The sequence below is a fragment of the Chiloscyllium plagiosum genome, unplaced genomic scaffold, assembly GCF_037043375.1.
Source record: "Chiloscyllium plagiosum isolate Xiang-an unplaced genomic scaffold, Cpla_swu_hap1 HiC_scaffold_24, whole genome shotgun sequence".
NCBI lineage: Eukaryota > Metazoa > Chordata > Chondrichthyes > Orectolobiformes > Hemiscylliidae > Chiloscyllium > Chiloscyllium plagiosum.
Window position 1 is genome coordinate 46190128 of NW_028270162.1, and position 19554 is coordinate 46209681.

The 19554-nt window shown below is 39.8% G+C and overlaps 1 protein-coding gene across 1 annotated transcript; it reads right to left on the reverse strand.

Annotated features, from left to right (window-relative positions):
- Positions 1-813: 813 nt before the first annotated feature.
- Positions 814-18163, reverse strand: slc35e4 (solute carrier family 35 member E4). Its single transcript, XM_043715929.2, has 2 exons — positions 16973-18163; positions 814-1525 (listed from the first exon to the last, which is right to left on the reverse strand). The coding sequence occupies exons 1-2, from the start codon at positions 17568-17570 to the stop codon at positions 1086-1088; spliced, it is 1038 nt and encodes a 345-aa protein (XP_043571864.1). The 5' UTR covers positions 17571-18163; the 3' UTR covers positions 814-1085.
- Positions 18164-19554: the final 1391 nt, after the last annotated feature.

Below are 19554 nucleotides of genomic sequence, written 5' to 3' on the forward strand. Positions count from 1 at the left end.
TGCAGACCAGGTGAATTGGCCATGCTAAATTGCCCATAGTGTTAGGTGCATTAGTTAGAGGTAAATGTAGGGAAATGAGTCTGGGCAGGTTACTCTTCGGAGGGTTGGTGTGGACTTGTTGGGCTGAAGGGCCTATTTCCACACAGTAGGGAATCTAATTTAATCTTTTTGAAAAAGAATACTCAACATTGTCAGTTACAGAAAATCAACAGTTTTGGAGAAAAGCACTATTGAGTTGAATAACAAACCACAATTTAGGTTAGTAAGCTGCACAGCTCAATTTGCATATGAATTACTTAGTTGATTTTTAAACCTTATTTACACCAAAAACTGGGTCTAGTAGAAATGAGCATATTTCTGCAACTTGATTTTCTTTCATTCTGATTATAAAGATTTGATTCTACATTATACGTTACTGGATGGTTGTTATTCCTCTTTGGATTGAGGTTAATGCTGATCCTGATCCAAAATTTCTAGTGGAACTTTTGGTGGATTAAATCAATCAAGGATTTAATCCCAGAAATTACCACATTGCCAAATATAACGTATACACCATGGAAAAAAGACGACTTATTTAGTTTATACTTTTGCTTTGAACGTCAGGCTTCAGAATTCTCAGTTGGCCAAGCAAAGATTAAATATCTGTCTCCACCACAAGATCTTGCTTTATGGGCATGGGGCAGCAGTTTACTAGAGTATTGTAAACCTTGCTTCTTTTTCCTGTCTTCCAGACAACAACCATAGACACCTGAACTCCAAGATCCAAAGTTTCGGTAAGCATTCCTTCTTCATTCATTGGTCAGCCTTGGCTTTGTGATAAGAACTATTTTTCCTCAAATGTTCAAACCACATTTAAAATAAAAATTGAGCTCTTTAATAATCTGGGCTAATGTATTCAATACAATTCCAGTCACAGACTCTTCATACATTTGAATGGGACAAAATATTGAGTAAAACATGAATTTAAATAAGGCAATGTGCTTTACTTTAATAACTTTAGTATTTTGTCTGCCCGCAGTTTGGCAAAAATTTAACTCTACTGAATTACAAATACATCATTTCCTGTCTATACACAAGACTTTCTTTCAGTCAGTTTTTAACTTGTCTTGCTCATCGTGATGCCTAATTCTTGAATTCAGATAGTCTGTTATTAAGTCTGAGTTCTGATACATCAACACACCCGTTAGCGTTAGCCCGATTCCAGCGTAGCTTAACGCAGTCATCTCGCTGCCAAAGAGGACTTGTGAAATGACAAGGTTTCCAACCATGTTGAGGTTGCCCAGAACATGTAGAGTGACAGCAGAGGTAAGTGTGGTGACACAAAAGCTTGCCAGGTTGTACAGGACTGAGCCTAGGCAGCTAAGAAGGATGAATATCCAAAGTTTGTTGTCATACTTGGCCGATGATTCCCATTCATTGCCACCCTCCAGCAGTAAAGCAGCTGAAATAAGGATGCAGAAACTTGGGATGGACATCAAATAGAGCAGGATGACAGAGTTGATCTTTTCTTCCTGAAGCAGAATACCTGGAAAACATAGAAAATCATGAATGTTGCAATACAGGGCTCAATGTGGAATAGACAATTTTACATTAAACACCAACAAAATATTACTAATGGAGACAAAGGGGGAGCTTGAGGCAGAGGCACTGAGGAAGTGGACAAAGGACAGAATCTGAGGCAGAAGCAAAAAAAGGGAAGTGAAAAGTTCAGTGAGTGCTGAAAAAGAGATACTTAGAACTGACTTTTCCAGCATTTTTAACGGCAAATGTAAGCCTACACTTTGGAATCTATTTCAATTTTCAAATGAACCTGAGCAGTTTCCAAAGTGTGTCTTTCAAAGATCAAGGAATTCCTCATTAAAAAGTTTCTTTGAATCACCAGTCACTGCATCTAAGCTGTACGGTGTTTCCATAGCAATGACTCAGCACAGCAAAAGTTATGTTTCCCTCAAGGCACATAAAAAGTAAGTGTGGAAAAATATATGCTGACTATACCCAAGTTGAGAAATGTTTTATTCAATTCAGTAACCATGAAACCAAACTGTGTGGGAGGTGCTGTGGGTGAGATCCTTCCTGAAAATCAGGACTGTAACTTCATACATAACATCTGCTTTCACTAGCTGTTGATTTGCCAGTAATGGTAACAAGTTCCTTCCTGAATGATATTCAATGATGAAAGTGACTCAATAAATTTAAAAGCAAACATGTTTCTCATCTGTCAGTGTTGATTGTGAAATATAACTGCAATAGGACTTTGTTTGCTACAAGCAATTTTTCACAGTCAGGTCAATTAATTAAATTGTAACAATAATAAGCCCCATGCAAATAAGCAGAGCTGTTGTGTAAACAGGGATGGGACATGGATTATTGAAGACAAACCACCTGATGAGAACAACGATTGTCAACGGCAAAGTTTATGATTCCCAATTAGTATTACTTTGTTTTGATAAGTTTCAAACTATCCTTATCCAAGAATGGGAGATTGTGAGCAGAGGTGGAGTGGGTGAGAACATCCCTCAGAACACTGAGCCGGTCAATTTGACAAGGGGTGTCAACCAAGTCATGTTTCTTCGAGCCAGGGCTGTTCATACCCAAAGGGAAGACAACAGCACCACCACAATGCAACAACAGCCAATAAGAGAGTCATAGAGATGCACAGCCCTTCGGTTCAACTTATCCATGCCAACCAGATATTCTAAACTAATCGAGTCCCATTTGCCAGTATTTGGCCCATATCCCTCTTCAAAAAACTCAAGTTACTGAGACAAGATTTCCCTCCCAATAAGCCATGCAAACTATCCCTAATCAGTCCTTGCCTTTCCAAATACATGTAAATCCTGTTTCTCGGGATTCCCTCCAACAACATGCCCAACACCGATGTCAAGCTCACTGGTTCATAGTTCCCTGGCTTTTCCTTACCACCTTTCTTAAATAGTGGCACCACGTTAACCAACCTCCAGTCTTCCAGGACCTGTGACTATTGATGATATAAATATCTCAGGAAGGGCCCCAGCAATCACTTCTGTAGCTACCCACAGAGTTCTGGGCCACACCTGATCACGTCCTGGGAATTTATCCACCTTTATGCATTTTAAGACATCCAGCACCTCCTCCTTTGTAATATGGACATTTTTAAGATGTCACCATCAATTCCCCCACATTCTATATCTTCCATATCCTTCTCCACAGTAAACACCGATGCAAAAAACTCGTTTGGTATCTCCCCCATCTCCTGTGGCTCCACACAGCTGCTGCCTGCTGATCTTTGAAACACCCTATTCTCTCCCCAGTTACCATTTTGTCCTTAAATCTATTTATAAAATCCCTTTGAATTCTCCTTAACCCTATTTGCCAAAGCTATCTCATGTCCCCTTTTTGCCCTCCTGATTTCCCTCTTCAGTATTTTCCTACTGCCTTTATATTCTTTTAAGGATCCACTCAGTCTCTGCAGTCTATACATGACATTTGCTTCCTTCTTTTTCTTGACCAAAACCTCAATTTCTCTAGTCATCCAGAATTCCCTACACCTACTAGCCTTGCCTTTCACCCTAACAGGAACATACTGTCTCTGGACTCTTGTTCTCTCATTTTTGAAGGTTTCCCATTTTCTAGTTGCCCCTTTACCTGCGAACATCCACCCCAATCAACCTTTGAAAATTCTTGCCTCATACCATCAAAACTGGCCTCCCACCAATTTAGAACTTTAACTTTTGGATCTGGTCTAACCTTTTCCATCAGTACTTTCCAACTGATAGAATTATGGTTGCTGGCCCCAACGTGCTCCCCCACTGACATCGCTGTCACTTGCCCTGCCTTATTTCAGACTAATCCCTTTCTTCACTATCACCCTAGATCCCACCTCCCCCTCCCCTTACCAGTTTAAATGCTCCTGAGCAGCTCTCACAAATCTCCCTGCCAGTATATTGTCCCATTCCAATTCATGTACAATCCTTCCTTCTACCCCAGAAGAGATTCCAATGATCCAAAAATGTGAACATTTCTCCCCTGCACCGACTCCTCAGCCACACATTCATCTTCTCTATCCTCCTATTCCTACCCTCAGTAGCTCACAGCACTGGCAGTAATCAGATATTACTACCCTCGAGGACGTCTTTTTAAATTCCTGCCTAACTTTCTAATTTCTCCCTTCAGAATCTCATCCTTTTCCCTTCCTATGTCATTAATTCCAATGTGCATAATTCCAATGTGCTCTTCCCACTCCCCTTTGAGAATATTCTGCACTCTCTCAGAGATATCCTTGATCCTGGCAACAGGGAGGCAATACACCATTTTGATTTCTTGCTGTCGACTACAAAAATGTCTGTCTGTGCCTCTTACTAGAGTGTCCCCTATTATGAACAATCACTTGGAACTGACATAACCCTCATTACATTAGAGCCATTCTCGGTATCAGAAACTTGGCTATTCATGCTACATTCTCCTGAGAATCTATTACCCCCTACGTTTTCCAAAACAACATACTTGTTTTAGATGAGGATAGCCACAGGAGACTCCTGTGCTACCTGCCTCTCTCTCCTACCGTTCCTGGAGTTAACCCATCTACCTGACTGTATCCACAGTTTTTCTCCCCTCCTATAACTGCCACCATCACACCCCTAGCTCCTGTAAATTCCTCATTGCCTCCAACAGCTGCTCCAACCAATCCATGCGAGCTGATAGGACCTGCAACTAACGACATTGCCTGCAGACATAATCATCAGTAACATGGAAATTTTCGCTTATCACCCACATCCAACAGGAACAGCACATCACTCCATTAAAGGGCATCTTTGCTCCTTAACAATCTATACACTCAGAAAATAGCACTGTCTTACAGTGTTCCAGGCTAATTTAGCACTACGTTTTATATTTTAAAAATTTAATCAAGAGTCAAATCTCAATAAAACATATAATCAAAAAAAGAACCCACTGTACTCGCTAGTGTAAATTTACAGCAAGGATACACTTAAATACTATGTACTACTCTCTCGTGCTGTGAGCTCTCCCCCACAGGTTCCTCCAAGGTCAAGTGTGATTTTCGCTGTTGTTAATTTTTCTTAGATGCACTGCAATGTCCAGAGATACTTGAACCCAAACAGCAAAGGCAGTAGATGTGCAGATTCACTGCTGTGTCAGACAACAGTGTAGGTTTCTTTCTCGCATCATGTGGTCTCTGCCTTTGTCTCTCTTCCTCCTTTTTAAAGTGCCACTGTTTGGATCTATTCTCACCCAAAGTTTCAAAACAATGTAACAGCTTATAAAACAGTAATTACCGCTCCTGAAATTCAAGGAAATCATCTTCAACACCTAAAATACCTCAAAAAAAAAAGGAGCGACTGCTACAGCCACAACTTTTTCCCATCCTCTATCTTGGATTACCCAGAATCCAATGGGATGTATCTGTAGAAGAACAGGAGCTTCCGGAAGTCTAGCAGACTATACCAAAAAATGTTTCTGAGACAAGGAGACGATTATCTTGGAATCACCATCCCGCTGAGAGACTGATCGTGACAACATAGACAATGAAAGGTCATTTTCTTTTTCAGGTTAGCTGCAATGCCTGTATAACAGTCATGTGTTATCTGAATATTATATTTCATTATGGGGAGTCATGAAATAAGGGGTGGGGGAGGGGTGTTATATAAGTAGTTGGGTATGAGTTGCCCCTTTAAGAGAGTGAACCAGGTGACCCAGAGGCAGGAGCTGGGGAGTAAGTCTAAAATCTGACTGTGGAGCTGAGGACCCACAATAAAGTATCCCCTGTTTAAGTTTATTGTCTGCCTGTGTTGTGTTCTATTTACATTTCTAGTGGATTACAAACATAATACTTCTTTAAATATCTTAAAATAGTGGTCATAGACAGGCATTAACCATTCCAGTCATTAAAATGGTCATGTTTCACATTTGTGATGACTTGTGGAAAAGTGTGGGTTCATTTCTAATGTACTAATTCCACAAAGATGAAGAAGTGAATGTAGAGAAAACATTGCGCTAGGACAGGAATGAATTAGCTGTGTAGTATGGAGTACTTTAGTAGATTTCAAGCCAGTTAGACTGATCAAAATCAAAGTTTATATGCTTTTTTCTTTTGAGGAGAGAGTGTTTATCAACTCCCTCTGTCTTTTCTCCCTCATTCCACATACAGTATTACAGGTGTTTCCTATATATGTGTGTATGTAAGTAAAGTTGCTATATTCCCACAAGATCACAGAGCGATTCTCTCACTAGAAAGAGAAAGAGAGAGAGACAGACATTGGTGAGGTTGAGAAGGCAGGATTTTCATGGTAGTCTCAGCTAGTAGAGGATGTGCACAGACAATTAATAATCACTACCTGTTTATTCTTAACCCACAAAAAGACATTATCAATGTGATTAACGAGACAGACACATGAAGAACTTTGACCAGGCGCAGGAAATAGAGGCACCAGACAGTATTTTTATTAATTGTCACTGCCTTCAGGAGATATAGGAAGAAAGTTGAAAAAAAAGTGTTGCTCTGAAAGAGTGCTTGTTTGTTGTTGATGGGTGATTAGATGAGATTCAGCACACTAAATGACTAATATTTATTTCCTGACCAATATTTATTTATAAGAACATACAATTCGAATGAGTGTGCTCTAAATATACTCACTGAATATCAAATCTCTGCCAGAGGGAAAGTGACCTTACGTCATGTGATTACTTTGAATCACAGACTATGTATAGGTTGGTTAAAGTTGCAGCAGTACAGATTCTAATGCATGGCATGAGTGAGTAGGAAAGAAACTATTTGCAACAATAATCACACACTCAGTTGCTATTCAGTTAGAGAGTTGTACAGCATGGAAATAGCCCACCAGGTATCCTAAATTAATATAGTCCCATTTGCCAGCATTTAACCCGAATCCCCCTAAACCCTTCCAAATATTTCCTATTCATATACCCATCCAGATGTCTTTTAAATTCTGTTATTTACCAGTCTTCACCACTTCCTCTGGTAGCTCATTCCACACACAAACCACCCTCTGTGTGAAAAAGTTGCTCATTAGGTCCCTTTTACATCTTTTCCCTTCTCACCTTAAAACAATGCTGTCTAGTTTCCCCTACCTTGGGAAAAGACCTTGCCTTTTCACCCTATCAATGCCCCTCATGATTTTATAAAACTTTTTCTGTTGTACTCTGAGATAACCTTCTTCACTGTTTGCTACACCACCAATTTTGGTGTCAACTTACTAACCATTCCTCCTATGTTCACATCAAAATTATTTATACAAATGACAAAAAGCAGTGTACTCCGCATCAATCCTTGTGAGACACCACTGGCTGTCAATCCAAAAAACAATCCTCCACCATCTGTTATTGTGTTAGCTGCTGCAGCTTACTGAATTAAGATGGGAAATGTTGAACTAGGTAAACAGTAGTCAGCCTTCCAAGACCACAAGGTGACATTACAATAATGCTAGAAAATAACATTCAAAATATTTTGCTTTCCATTTAACAGTAATGATAGAGTCATAGAGATGTACAGCATGGAAACAGACCCTCTATAAGGTCACCCCTCAGCCTCCGATGCTCCAGGGAAAACAGCCTCTGCCTGTTAAGCCTCTCCCAATAGCTCAAATCCTCCAACCCTGGCAACATCCTTGTAAATCTTTTCTGAACCCTTTCAAGTTTCACAACATCTTTCACATAGGAAGGAGACCAGAATTGCACGCAAATATGTAATTTGCAATTTCATCTTGGGATATATAACTCCAGAATCTGTTGGGAAAATAACTTAAAAGTTTAATGGGGACATTTATATTCATGTGTAAATAGCTCAGCAATTTTATTGCAAAGAAATATACACAAATCTGCAAATAACCCAAAATTGATAGATGATCCATACCATTCTGAAAAACTGACGCTTGCCAACAATCTCCCCACAAATTTCAAAGATTGCTGTGTTACTGAACTGGCAAAACATATTGCATCAGCCACAGAATGTTAAGGGTCATGTTTGACTATATAAGATTCCTGTTAACAATAGGATTTACATTACTGCAATGATACTCAACCAGAAAGAACTAAAAATTATGGATTGATGTTCCTACTGATAATAAAAAGGTATTCAAAGTACAGACTTAAATCATACAGGATAGTTACACCCATTTTCTTCTACTACCATGATGTTATCGAAATAACTGGAACTACTCAATCTTTCATTTTCTACTTTGGTCTTTTCTAAATAAGTTGTGCGTTGAATGTTTAATTCCTGGTCCTGATTTTTCTGTAGTCATGTCTCAGTCAGTTTCCAACCTGATCAGCTTGTATGAATCAACCATGTCAGACTTATGTGTCCAGGCTTTTGATTCAAAGCCAGTTTCTGACAGATGGAAAGAGCTGATCCCATATCTAAATTAAAAATGAGAGAAAGATGGAAAGACAGGCTTTTCAAAGGTGAGGATATGATATGCTTAGTAAATCAAAGGTAAGTTGTATTAACTGAGTAAAAGTAATATTAAAAGAATGAAATAAGACAGAAAATGGAGAGAGGAAGAAGGGGAAGTATGTTTGGCTTTATGATTCTAATATTCAAATATTTAAAATACAATTTTATACATATATGCCTTTTATTTTGTAGCTAACAGTTAAAATGCCTTAACGAGAGCTACTTCAAACAATGAAGCAGTGTTATCGTGTTGCATTAATATTCATAACAGTATTACAGAATGTCAGACCCAGGGACAAATTTAGCAGTATGACATTTAAAATAGACAAAGCAGGAAGGAAACAATTAGATTAATAGTGTGCTTATTTTTAGCTGATGTTAAAAATTCACACAACTGAAAATTTGTGTGAAAGTATTAACAACTGTGAGTAGATATTACAAGAGCATTCAGCAGTCAATGAGAAGCAACTACTCCATGAATGGAGCTTTAAAACACTGATATCCTCCATAACAAAATTCAAAAAGATGATCTTTTAAAATTACATGATGGGATTTTACAGTGGCAGTGACCCCATTTGGCAGCACAAAGGTCAGTTCACAACCAGCCTCACAGTTGTCCCAACTTTATTTTATGTTCATACCTGCTGTAGTTGGGGGCCTCTTTTATAAAAAGAGCTGCCCCCAAGGAACTGCTAACCAATTCAAGGGACACTGGTGAGGCTACTTTTAGAATACTGTGCTAGAGAAAAGATTATATTAAATTTGAAAGGGTTCAGAAAAGGTTTCCAAGGATGTCTTCAGGATTGCTAGGTTTGAGCTATAGGGGGAGGCTGAATAGGTTGGGGCTGTTTTCCCTGGAGCCCCGGAGGCTGAGGGATGACGTTTTAGAGGTTCATAAAATCATTAGGGGCCTGGATAGGGTACATAGACAAGGTCTTTTTCCCAGAGTAGGAGAATCCAAAACTAAAGAGCATAGGTTAAAGGTGAGAAGGGAAAGATTTAAAAGGGACCGAAGGGGCAATATTTTCACACAGAGGGTTGTGTGTATGGAATGAGCTGCAAAAGGAGATGGATACAATTACAACACTTAAAAGGCAACTGGCTGGGTACATGAATAGGAAGGGTTTAGAGACATAAGGGCCAAAAGCTGGCAAATGGAACTAGATCATTTTAGGATATCTGGTCAGAATGGATAAGTTGGACTGATGGGACTGTTTCTGTGTTGTATAATTCAATGACTCTCCGACTTATACAACCTGCAAACTACTGAGGTCTTTTTCACAACATGCCTTCCTCTGCATTTTTGTCTCATCTGCAAATTTAGCTACAATGTTATTGCTCCACTCATCTAAGAATTTTATTTAAATTGTAAGATGTTGAGACATGAACACAAACCCTTGCAGGACTCTACACATAACATCCTGCAAATCAGACAAGGACCCAATAATGCATACTCTTGGTTTTCCTGCCAACCAGCCAATCTTCTATCTATGCTAATATGTTAATCCCTACACTGTGAGCTCTTATTTTCTGCAGTAATCTTTTATGTGCCAACTTATCAAATGCCTTGTGCAAATACAAATACTGTACATTACATCCTCCCCTTTATACAGTTTAATACTGCATCCCCTGGGAGATTTTCCTTTCAGAGCTGAAAATGTGTTGCTGGAAAAGCGCAGCAGGTCAGGCAGCATCCAGGGAACAGGAGAATCGACGTTTCGGGCATAAGCCCTTCTTCAGGAATGAGGAAAGTTTGTCCAGCAGGCTAAGATAAAAGGTAGGGAGGAGGGACTTGGGGGAGGGGCGTCGGAAATGCGATAGGTGGAAAGAGGTCAAGGTGAGGGTGATAGGTCAGACTGGGGTGGGGGCGGAGAGGTCAGGAAGAAGATTGCAGGTTAGGAAGGCGGTGCTGAGTTCGATGGATTTGACTGAGACAAGGTGGGGGGAGGGGAAATGAGGAAACTGGTGAAAACCGAGTTCATCCCTTGTGGTTGGAGGGTTCCTAGGCGGAAGATGAGGTGCTCTTCCTCCAACCATCGTGTTGTTGTGGTCTGGCGATGGAGGAGCCAAAGACCTGCATATCCTTGGTGGAGTGGGAGGGGGAGTTGAAGTGTTGAGCCACAGAGTGGTTGGGTTGGTTGGTCCGGGTGTCCCAGAGGTGTTCTCTGAAACGCTCCGCAAGTAGGCGGCCTTTCCTTTCGCAAAACCTTGCTGCCTTTTCTTGATTAATTTGAGTGTTTTTAAGTATTCAATGATAACCTCTTTAATGGTCAATTCTGACACCTTTTCAATAACAAACTTCAAGTTAACTAACCTATACTTTTTTTTTTTGTTTGCCAATTCTCTTGTTACTTGAATAGAGGAATTATAGAGGTATCAACTCAACTTTAAGTCATGAGGAAAGAAAACTGAATAATCAGCAATTTTTGTGTCAAGTTCTAATTGTCAACATTTACGAGTATGGAAGTCTAACCTAAATGATTTTAGTTAGGTGTCTAACAGCTTACTTCTTTATTAGGAGCAGAGGTTCTTCAATTGTTTCATACATTTTTAAAACCTTCCTCATGCTGGATGATCATAGAATACATAATGTCTGCCTTTATGCTGGGGCTGCATATTCTTGACTTGTTGGCATCCTCCTACACTAAGTCTGTTTGAGAGTTTCCATCATGCTCTTTGGTGGCATGAATCTGGAATCTTTGCCTGAATCAAACATAACAACTGGCCGAGAGAGAATGCCAACTACAATACTGCATTCTCTAGGAGATTGTATGCAGCCAACATGCCTCTTCCATGGCAGCTGTGTCCCCCACTCTGAGTTCTCAACCTGGCCAAAGACTAGATAGGCAAAACTCACTTTCTTTTGAGTAATCTTTCCAACAAAGGGGAGTGAGGGGGCTTTAAAATTATCTTTCTGAAGCGGAGATCATTTCCACAACAGCATGGGTGATTTTTCAGCCTTTGCAGACAACCAGCGAGTCTATCGTATACATGAAAATGACATGGTACTATGATAGCACGTCATACACTCAATGTTGGAAATGTCCAGGATTGCACACATGGGTTTTCAGGGATGCTATTTTTCATTTATCAGTTGCTTTTATTTCTATTAGCCCAATGAACATCTATTTCTAGTAAAAAATACATACAAATAGCCTCATAAAAAATACATTCGCTAAAGGAAAAAAAAAACAACAGGCAGGATTTTCCCAAACCTGAAGTAGTTTGATAATGGTAAGAAAGTTGGGAAAATAAGAGGAGAATGAAAATAGTCAGACTCATTACGTTTAGAAATTGTTTCCAAATTTTCCTCTTCACCTTTGAATGATAACTTCAGAATGCCCTATTATGCAGTAACTATCTTATTTCCATGGTATTTGTATCTCATTAATGATCTAGCTCATCTGATTTTTACAGCACTTCTAATTCTCCACTCCTCCCTGAAAACTTAGATAGTGTAAATTCCCAACAAAAAAAATCATAGCAGATATAATATCTGCAGGTCACCAAATGCTGGTCCTGGCCATCACCCAATCTGTCTTCATCATAATGTCCCTGCATCTACCATAGTCACCATATTCCTTGACATTTTGCCCACAAAAGGGGCACAGCCAAACCACCAGACTTACCACATTATCATGCCTGATCTCAGTCCAATTCAAACCCACTTCAGCCCTTCAGGTCTTTATTTTGGAGCTCAGGGACAACTATTGCTTGTATGCCTCAGTCAGGTCACTTTGTATGTAGGTACACACACATATCTGAACAGAATGCATCTTATGGCTCTTAGCTCACTTTCTTAGCAGTCACTCACTTTGTGGTTACTTGGAGGCTTCCAGCCTATGCAGCATGCATTGCCTATATTAGCACAAAGAGTCTTCTTCAGTGCTCAGTTGCAGGCTGCCAGCCACTGCAGGTATGCACTTTGCAGAGGGAGAGGCATGCAACTTGTCACACTGAGGAGTACTGAACAGGAGGTGTACAAGTAGCTCTGGTGCATACCCTCAATGTCAGAGCTACAGCATGTACCAGCAGTTTATGCAGCAAACACACTGAACATGATTTAAGCAAATAGCCATATCTGAAAGTCAAGGGGGAGTAATCCTTACTGGGGTTAAGGGAGATTATAGGTCATCAAGGGATCCAGTCACTGTTTGTTAAGGGGCTTATCCGATTCCGGTTCAAGTGGATGGCCATAGTTGATCCTGCAAATTAGTGTAACCAGTTCAGGGATTACAGTGATATTAGTGGAGACATCAGTCTGGTGATGAGACAAAGTGGACAATGATTATTGAGTATGAAAATTCATATTACACCACATTTTCTGGATTGCCTTTATCTGAGGTACAAATTATGTTGCGATAATACTATGGCTTTAAGAGGTGTATTTTGTCCCTTTTTTACATGAAGCAAGGTTGAAACAAAGGTGTCAAGTGGTCTGTTCCAAGCCAATAAAGTAAACAATTTGCGAGGTCTTGTCTTTTCTTAAGTTGGAACAATAGAACCAGCATGAGGTGGGGTCATACTCCTGCAGAACCATCATTTTAATTTAACTTTCAATAGCCATTGGGGTTTGGAAGGGGATATGCATCTCTCCCTGTTACAGCAAAATGCTTGAGTTCTCTCTCTCACTCAGAATTTTATATTGATGTTCTTTCCACCTGGACTGGAGAATTGCATTTGAGACAATCTATTTGACTGAATTTGCCTTTGCCAAGAGTGTGTTTATGGTATGCTACTGTATTGGAACAGTTGCTGTTTAGTAATTAAATTGTCTACTAGAGTTAAACTATTCCAATTCTTCTTTCTTTTGTTTGTGTTTTAACTATAATTGTGAGAATAAAGTGTGCTTTGCTTCAATCAAATTACAACCAAACACAACGCCTTACACTTGCCTTTAAAAATAAGAAAATGTTGGCGTCTACACTACCTTCTTAGTATATTTTGAGGTGGTTTGATTTGGCACAAAACAATATCTTCAAAGTAAAAACTCCATGTTTGTCAAACATAATTTCCCTTTCAAACATCTGTGTTAATTCTGTCTACTTTTAATATTACTTTCTAAGTGTCTAGTTAGCATATCCTTCATAACATTCCTGCTACTAATGTCAAATTAACAGGTCTGTAGTTCTCTATTCTTCCTATTCCATCTTTCTTAAATAGTGTAGTTACATTTATATTTTCCAGAATAGAGGAACAATTCCAGAAAATATAGATTTTTTAAAAAGATAACTACCAATACATTAATTATCTCTATAGCCACCTATTTTAACAGTCTAAAATATAATTTGTCTGGTCCAGCGGGGTTACAGAATCAAAGAATTAGTATGGTGCAGCAGTGAGTATTTCATTTAGTGCCATTTCCTGGTTTTCTCCCTCTAAACTTGTACATTAGCTCCCAGGCAGGAAACAGTGAGCAGGGATAGGGTGTTCTTTCTCAGGTTGGCAGTATGTGACCAGTGGGGTTACAAAAGGATCAGTGCTGAGACCACAACTGTTTACATTATATATTAATGACTTGGAGGAAGCAAGTGAATATACAGTAGCCAAATGTTCAGATAACATAAAAATAGTAGAAAGGCAGGATGTGAGAGGGACAGAAACAGAATACAGAGAAAGGAAAGAAGGGTTCAGAAAAGATTTACAAGGATGTTGCCAGGGTTGGAGGATTTGAACTATAGGGAGAGGCTGAACAGGCTGGGGCTGTTTCCCCTGAAGCGTCAGAGGCTGAGGGGTGACCTTATAGAGGTTTACAAAATTATGAGGGAGATGGATAGGATAAATAGACAAAGTCTTTTCCCTGGGGTTGGGGAGTCCAGAACGAGAGGGCATAGGTTTAGGGTGAGAGGGGTAAGATAGAAAAAAGACCTAAGGGACAACCTTTTCAAAAAGAGGATGGTACGTGTATGGAATGAGCTGCCAGAGGAAGTGGTGGAGGCTGGTACAATTGCAACATTTAAAAGGCATCTGGATGGGTATATGAATAGGAAGGGTTTGAAAGGATATGGGCTGGGTGCTGGCAGGTGGGACTAGATTGGGTTGGGATATCTGGTCGGCATGGATGGGTTGGACCGAAGGATCTGTTTCAAAGCTGTATATCTCTATGACTCTATAAGTGAGCAAAAAGTTGGTAAATCGAGTACAATATGGGAAAATGTGAAGTTGTTCATTCTGGAACAGAGAACAAAAGAACAAACTATTACTTAAATGTAGAAAATTCCAAGAAGTTTTAACACAACTGGAGTTTGGAAATACTTGAACATAAAACACAGAAAGCTCACATACAGGTGCAGCAAGACATCTGGAGGGTTAATGCAATGTTGACTCTTATACTCCAACCATCTTGAAATAAGAGCAGGGAAGTCTAACTGCAACTGTACAAGGTGCTGGTAAGATCACATTTATAGCATTCTGAGCAGTGTTGGATGTATATTTAGGGGGAGATATTTTATTGAAGGTAGTTCAAAGAAGGTTCACTCAGATGTTCTCTGGTATGGAGGGATTGTCCTATTAGCAAGGGCTAAACAAGTTGATACTGTACTAGTGGAATGAGAGATGATCTCATTGAAAAGCATACAGGATTCGTAAGGGGCTTGGCAGGGTAAATTCTAAGAGGTTGTTTCCCCTCATAGGACAGTCAAGGTACAGAGGAACAGTGTCAGAATAAAGGGGTACTAATTTAAGATTGAGATGAGGAGACATTTTTTTCCCCCTCAGAGGGCTGAGAATCTTTGGAAGTCCTTGCCATGGAGAACATTGGCTTGTACCTTGTATAGATTTAAAGCTGTGATTGATAGATCCTTGATCGGTAGGAGAATCAAGGGTTATGGGGAAAGGACAGATTTAAGGAATAGTGTATTATCCATGATCTTGTTGAATGGCAGAGCAGATGTGAAGGGGGTGAACAGCCTACTCCTGTTCCTATTTCTTATGATCTTATTAGGCATTTTAAATTATTCTTCTAATATCCTTCTAATGCTCAAATCAACCTACCTCCACTACAGTCTCAAGCAGAGCATTCCAGACTCTAATCCCCTGCTACATTAAAAAAAAGATTTTCTTTACATCAATTTGCTTTCTTACAAATTATTTTAAATCTGTGCTCATTCATTCTCAATATTTACATCAGTGGGAACACTTCTCCTGAGATACTTTGTCCAGACCTTTCATAATTTTGAGTACAAGGACACCCAGCTCCTTTTGAACATCAACTCTTCCCAGCCTCTTACAATTTAAGAAATATTGTGTCTTTCCATTTTTTTTCTACCAACAAATAACTTCGCATGTATTCACATATATTTCACTTGTCATGTTGTTGCAAATTCACTTCGTATATCCCAGACCACACCTTACATCTTCCTCACAACTTACTATCCTAACTAATTTTGGTTCATCAGCAAAGTATTACAATTGGTATCAGATCTTCTCCAAATTCTTTTCTTTGCCAAGGTAAACAGCTTCAACATCTCCAATCTATCTTCATAACTGAAATTCCAAATCCTTGGAACCATTCTTGCTAACCTTTCCGACACTTTCACCAATGCCCTCACATCCTTCCTAAAGGTAACGCCCAGAAATGGACACAACATTAGACACTCAGCTCTATTTTCCCTGACTGAACTGACAAAGAAGTTTTCTCAGGCACTCCAGAGGAAAGTCAAGAGTCAACCAGGTTTGATATGTCACCTTAGTCCTGACTAGGTAAGGTGGTGATGATGGTGGTGGTAGGTATTGATGAAACAGTTAAGATTTTATAATAATTTGCAAGTTTCATGATTTGGTGAATTTTTTTTAGAAAATTGAATTCAATTCCTCCAGCTACCATAGTGGCACATGCACTGCACCTATTATTGTCTCTGTATTCTCACATATAAAATAAAGTGTTGTATAAACAAGTGAATGATTTCAATAATGTAAATACTTCAGTGGTGATGATATTGCATAAGCGTGGAGACTGAATTCATAATTGTAAACTAGTGGAAAATAATTCTTGATCATCTTTTTCTTATAAAAAGATGATAAAATGCCTGGAAGAATCATCTTGATCGACAATTGAGATACAGGCTTTAAGCACGTTCAAAACAAAGATGGATACCTGGTTGATGATTTGCAGCACTAAAAGGAAGAGGTTCACAGCTGACTGCCCATTTTTCACCCTTGACTTGCGAACTTGCATCATTCCTGGCTGTGAATCATGAGACTATTATTCTGCAACCATGGTGTCACAATTGGATTTTCACTTGTGCTTTATGTAACCATCTACACCTCAGAGTATTTGTTAAGTGATATTGTCTGAGCCATATATTATTAACATTCTGGTGGAGATTAAGAAAATGTTAATCTGGAGAGTGGAGCAGGAGTGTAATCTCACTCAATTTCATGATGCATTCTACCTCAATAGACTTCTATCAAGACAGGCTTGTGATAATTTTCTCTTTTCATCACAAAGCAAAACTCTTTTTGCCCATCTTAATGGTTATGCACCCACCCACCTATCCAACATCCCCATCCCCAACTGTCCACGGTACTGTTAGTAAATCAGAGAAGAACAAGCTGACTCACTTTGTTGGATAGACTTCACTCCTCTCAACATAGTTGCAGCAAAAATGTAGAGGCATCCTTTGTGATCAAACTGCACCTCACCCATGAGACTGAATGATGCTCCCAGGCAGATGGGCATCATGGCAGTGTACTTGAGGATGTGATGGTCCTTACCCAGAAAGAGCTTTGATATGGCTATAGTAAATAGAGGAGTAGTGGTGGAGATCACTTGTGCAAAGGAGAGCTGCACGCAATTCAGTCCCATGTTGCCAAAGCCGATGGTGGCACAGAAGGTCAAGCTGAGCAGGAACACTTTGAATTTAGCAGCAGCAGGTAACCCGGTGACTTCTTTAATCTCCAGGTTGACGAATCCCATCCGGATCAAAGCGTAGTCGATAACAATGGCTGTCAGCATGTGAAGCGCCGACAGCAGGAGGGGGTACCGGAAATTGTAGACGGCGAAGATGCATTTGTTGAGGCTGGTTATGGTGGTGCCGGTGGCGAGAAGGACAGCCACTGCCGCCAGAGTGTGCAGCATCCGCCGCTTCTTGTGGGCCGGCCCGGCGGCTGGCTCGCATATTGGCGGAGCAAACTCCGGGAACACATCAGTAGTTGTCATGGTAACTCCATCGCCGGCTGAAAAAAGATAGTCTTTGGGTTCCCCTTCTCCTCTCTGTGTCCTCTAACGCCCCTCGGCTGTGAAATTCCAGGCAGATCCTCGCAGCTCTCCCGCAATGACAAGTGTTCAATATTTCGACAGTCACCGCCCATTGAACATAACGTGTGTGTTAACCTTTCGATTAATCTTTCCTTCTCCCTATAGGATGCTACCTTGGATCCCGCCTGGAGCAGCTGAAGTGAAGTGTAAAATAAGTATGCAGTAACGCGGTTCCTGAACTCACCACGCCTCGCTGTTGTCAGATGCTGTCTGATGAATCAGCCTCTGCCTTGTAACGTCTTACTAATGTCTTCCTACTTCGCTCACTTCGGCCTCCAGCAAACTGCTCGCAGCCTCGGCTGCTCCAATGAATCAAGCGCAGAAATCCGCAGGATCACACACTAGACGTCAGATTTCCAAATTTAGACTTTGATGAGGCGGTTCCAGCTTCTGGGCAGCTTCCAATGTACGAAACAAAAACCCAAATCGGGTGCAGAAGGGTTTTTATTTTCCTTTTCATGAATTGTGCAGAATTACAACACACACATGTTGTTTTTGTTTGATGACGACGACCATCAGGCATTTAAATATATGACGGTGGGGTCCTGCAGTAATTCACACGCATTGCAAAGTGCTAGGTTTTTACTTACACTGAAGCCGTATACATTTCACATGATATTTATAACACCATTTATATCCTTTTTACAAACGTTGCAACACTTAATGTCGCCTATAAACAAAATCCATCAGAATTTTTAAAATGTTCATTAATTCTTGTGCAAAATTGAAAATTCTGAGGAAGGGTCATTGGACTCGAACAACGTTAATTTGATTTGTCTTCACATATCTGCTGAACTTTTCCAGCAACTTTTGTTTTTGTTCGTGAAAATTCTCGATGATTTCCTTATATTTAAAAAATCCGCATAAAACACATTAAATCGAACCTTTACTTTCTTGAAATAAAATTCACATGGTTAAGGTCACAATTTGCAGGTATTGAATTGTACGTGGAAATTTGCAGAGGACACAAATTTAGGTAGACACAGTTAATTATTCAGCTGGAGACAGAAAGTTGTAGAACGACATAAAGACCAAGCGAGTAGGTAAGTCTGAGGCAGATGTTCAATTTGGGAAGATGCGATTTTTTGAATCAGAGAACGATATACCAGAAGACTTGTAAAAGATGAAAGACGAGGACTCGTGCAGAATAGAAATTTAAAGATATCGAACATTTTATACACCACAATTAGATGGGCTCTCAAGCTTTCCACGTGAATGGAACATAAATCAAGTTAATGCAGGCTGGGCAAATAAATTAACCCTTTAAGCATATGGATAATTCTAGTGAATCTACACTGCACTACACCAAGTCCAAAATATTTGTTAAGAAATCTGCTTGACTCAACGAAATTTTTGATGTAGCTACCATTCCAGAATCCCACACACAACATTAATTTCAATATTGGAATTGAAAACACAAACACATCTGCTATGATCTCACTGAGTAGCCTTACTTCCTCAACTAATTTGTCTGTTTGAATGAATTCTGATCATATCCCCCCCCCCCCGGGCAGGTAATGTTTCATACTTTATGTCCATACTTTATTTCTTGTCTCATTATTATTCCTCCTTTGCCTTACACCATCATCCCCTTCGTCATTTCATCGATCCTGCCTTTGACTATTCCACATTCTCTGCACTTTCCCTGTCTCCGTTTTTGCTCGAAACCTGTAGCATCTTTAATCTCTTTCGTGTAAAATGTTGACGGTTTCTCGCTCAGCGGTTGTTGCCCGAGCTACCAAGCATTTCCAGCACATTCTGCTTTTATGTTTTTTCATGTATGAAGGCTCCACAGCCCATATAACGTCTTCTGGTTCTCCACATGTATTTATTTTAAGGCGTATCAGAGTAATTATTTAAGATTTAGTATGTTTGTATAATATTT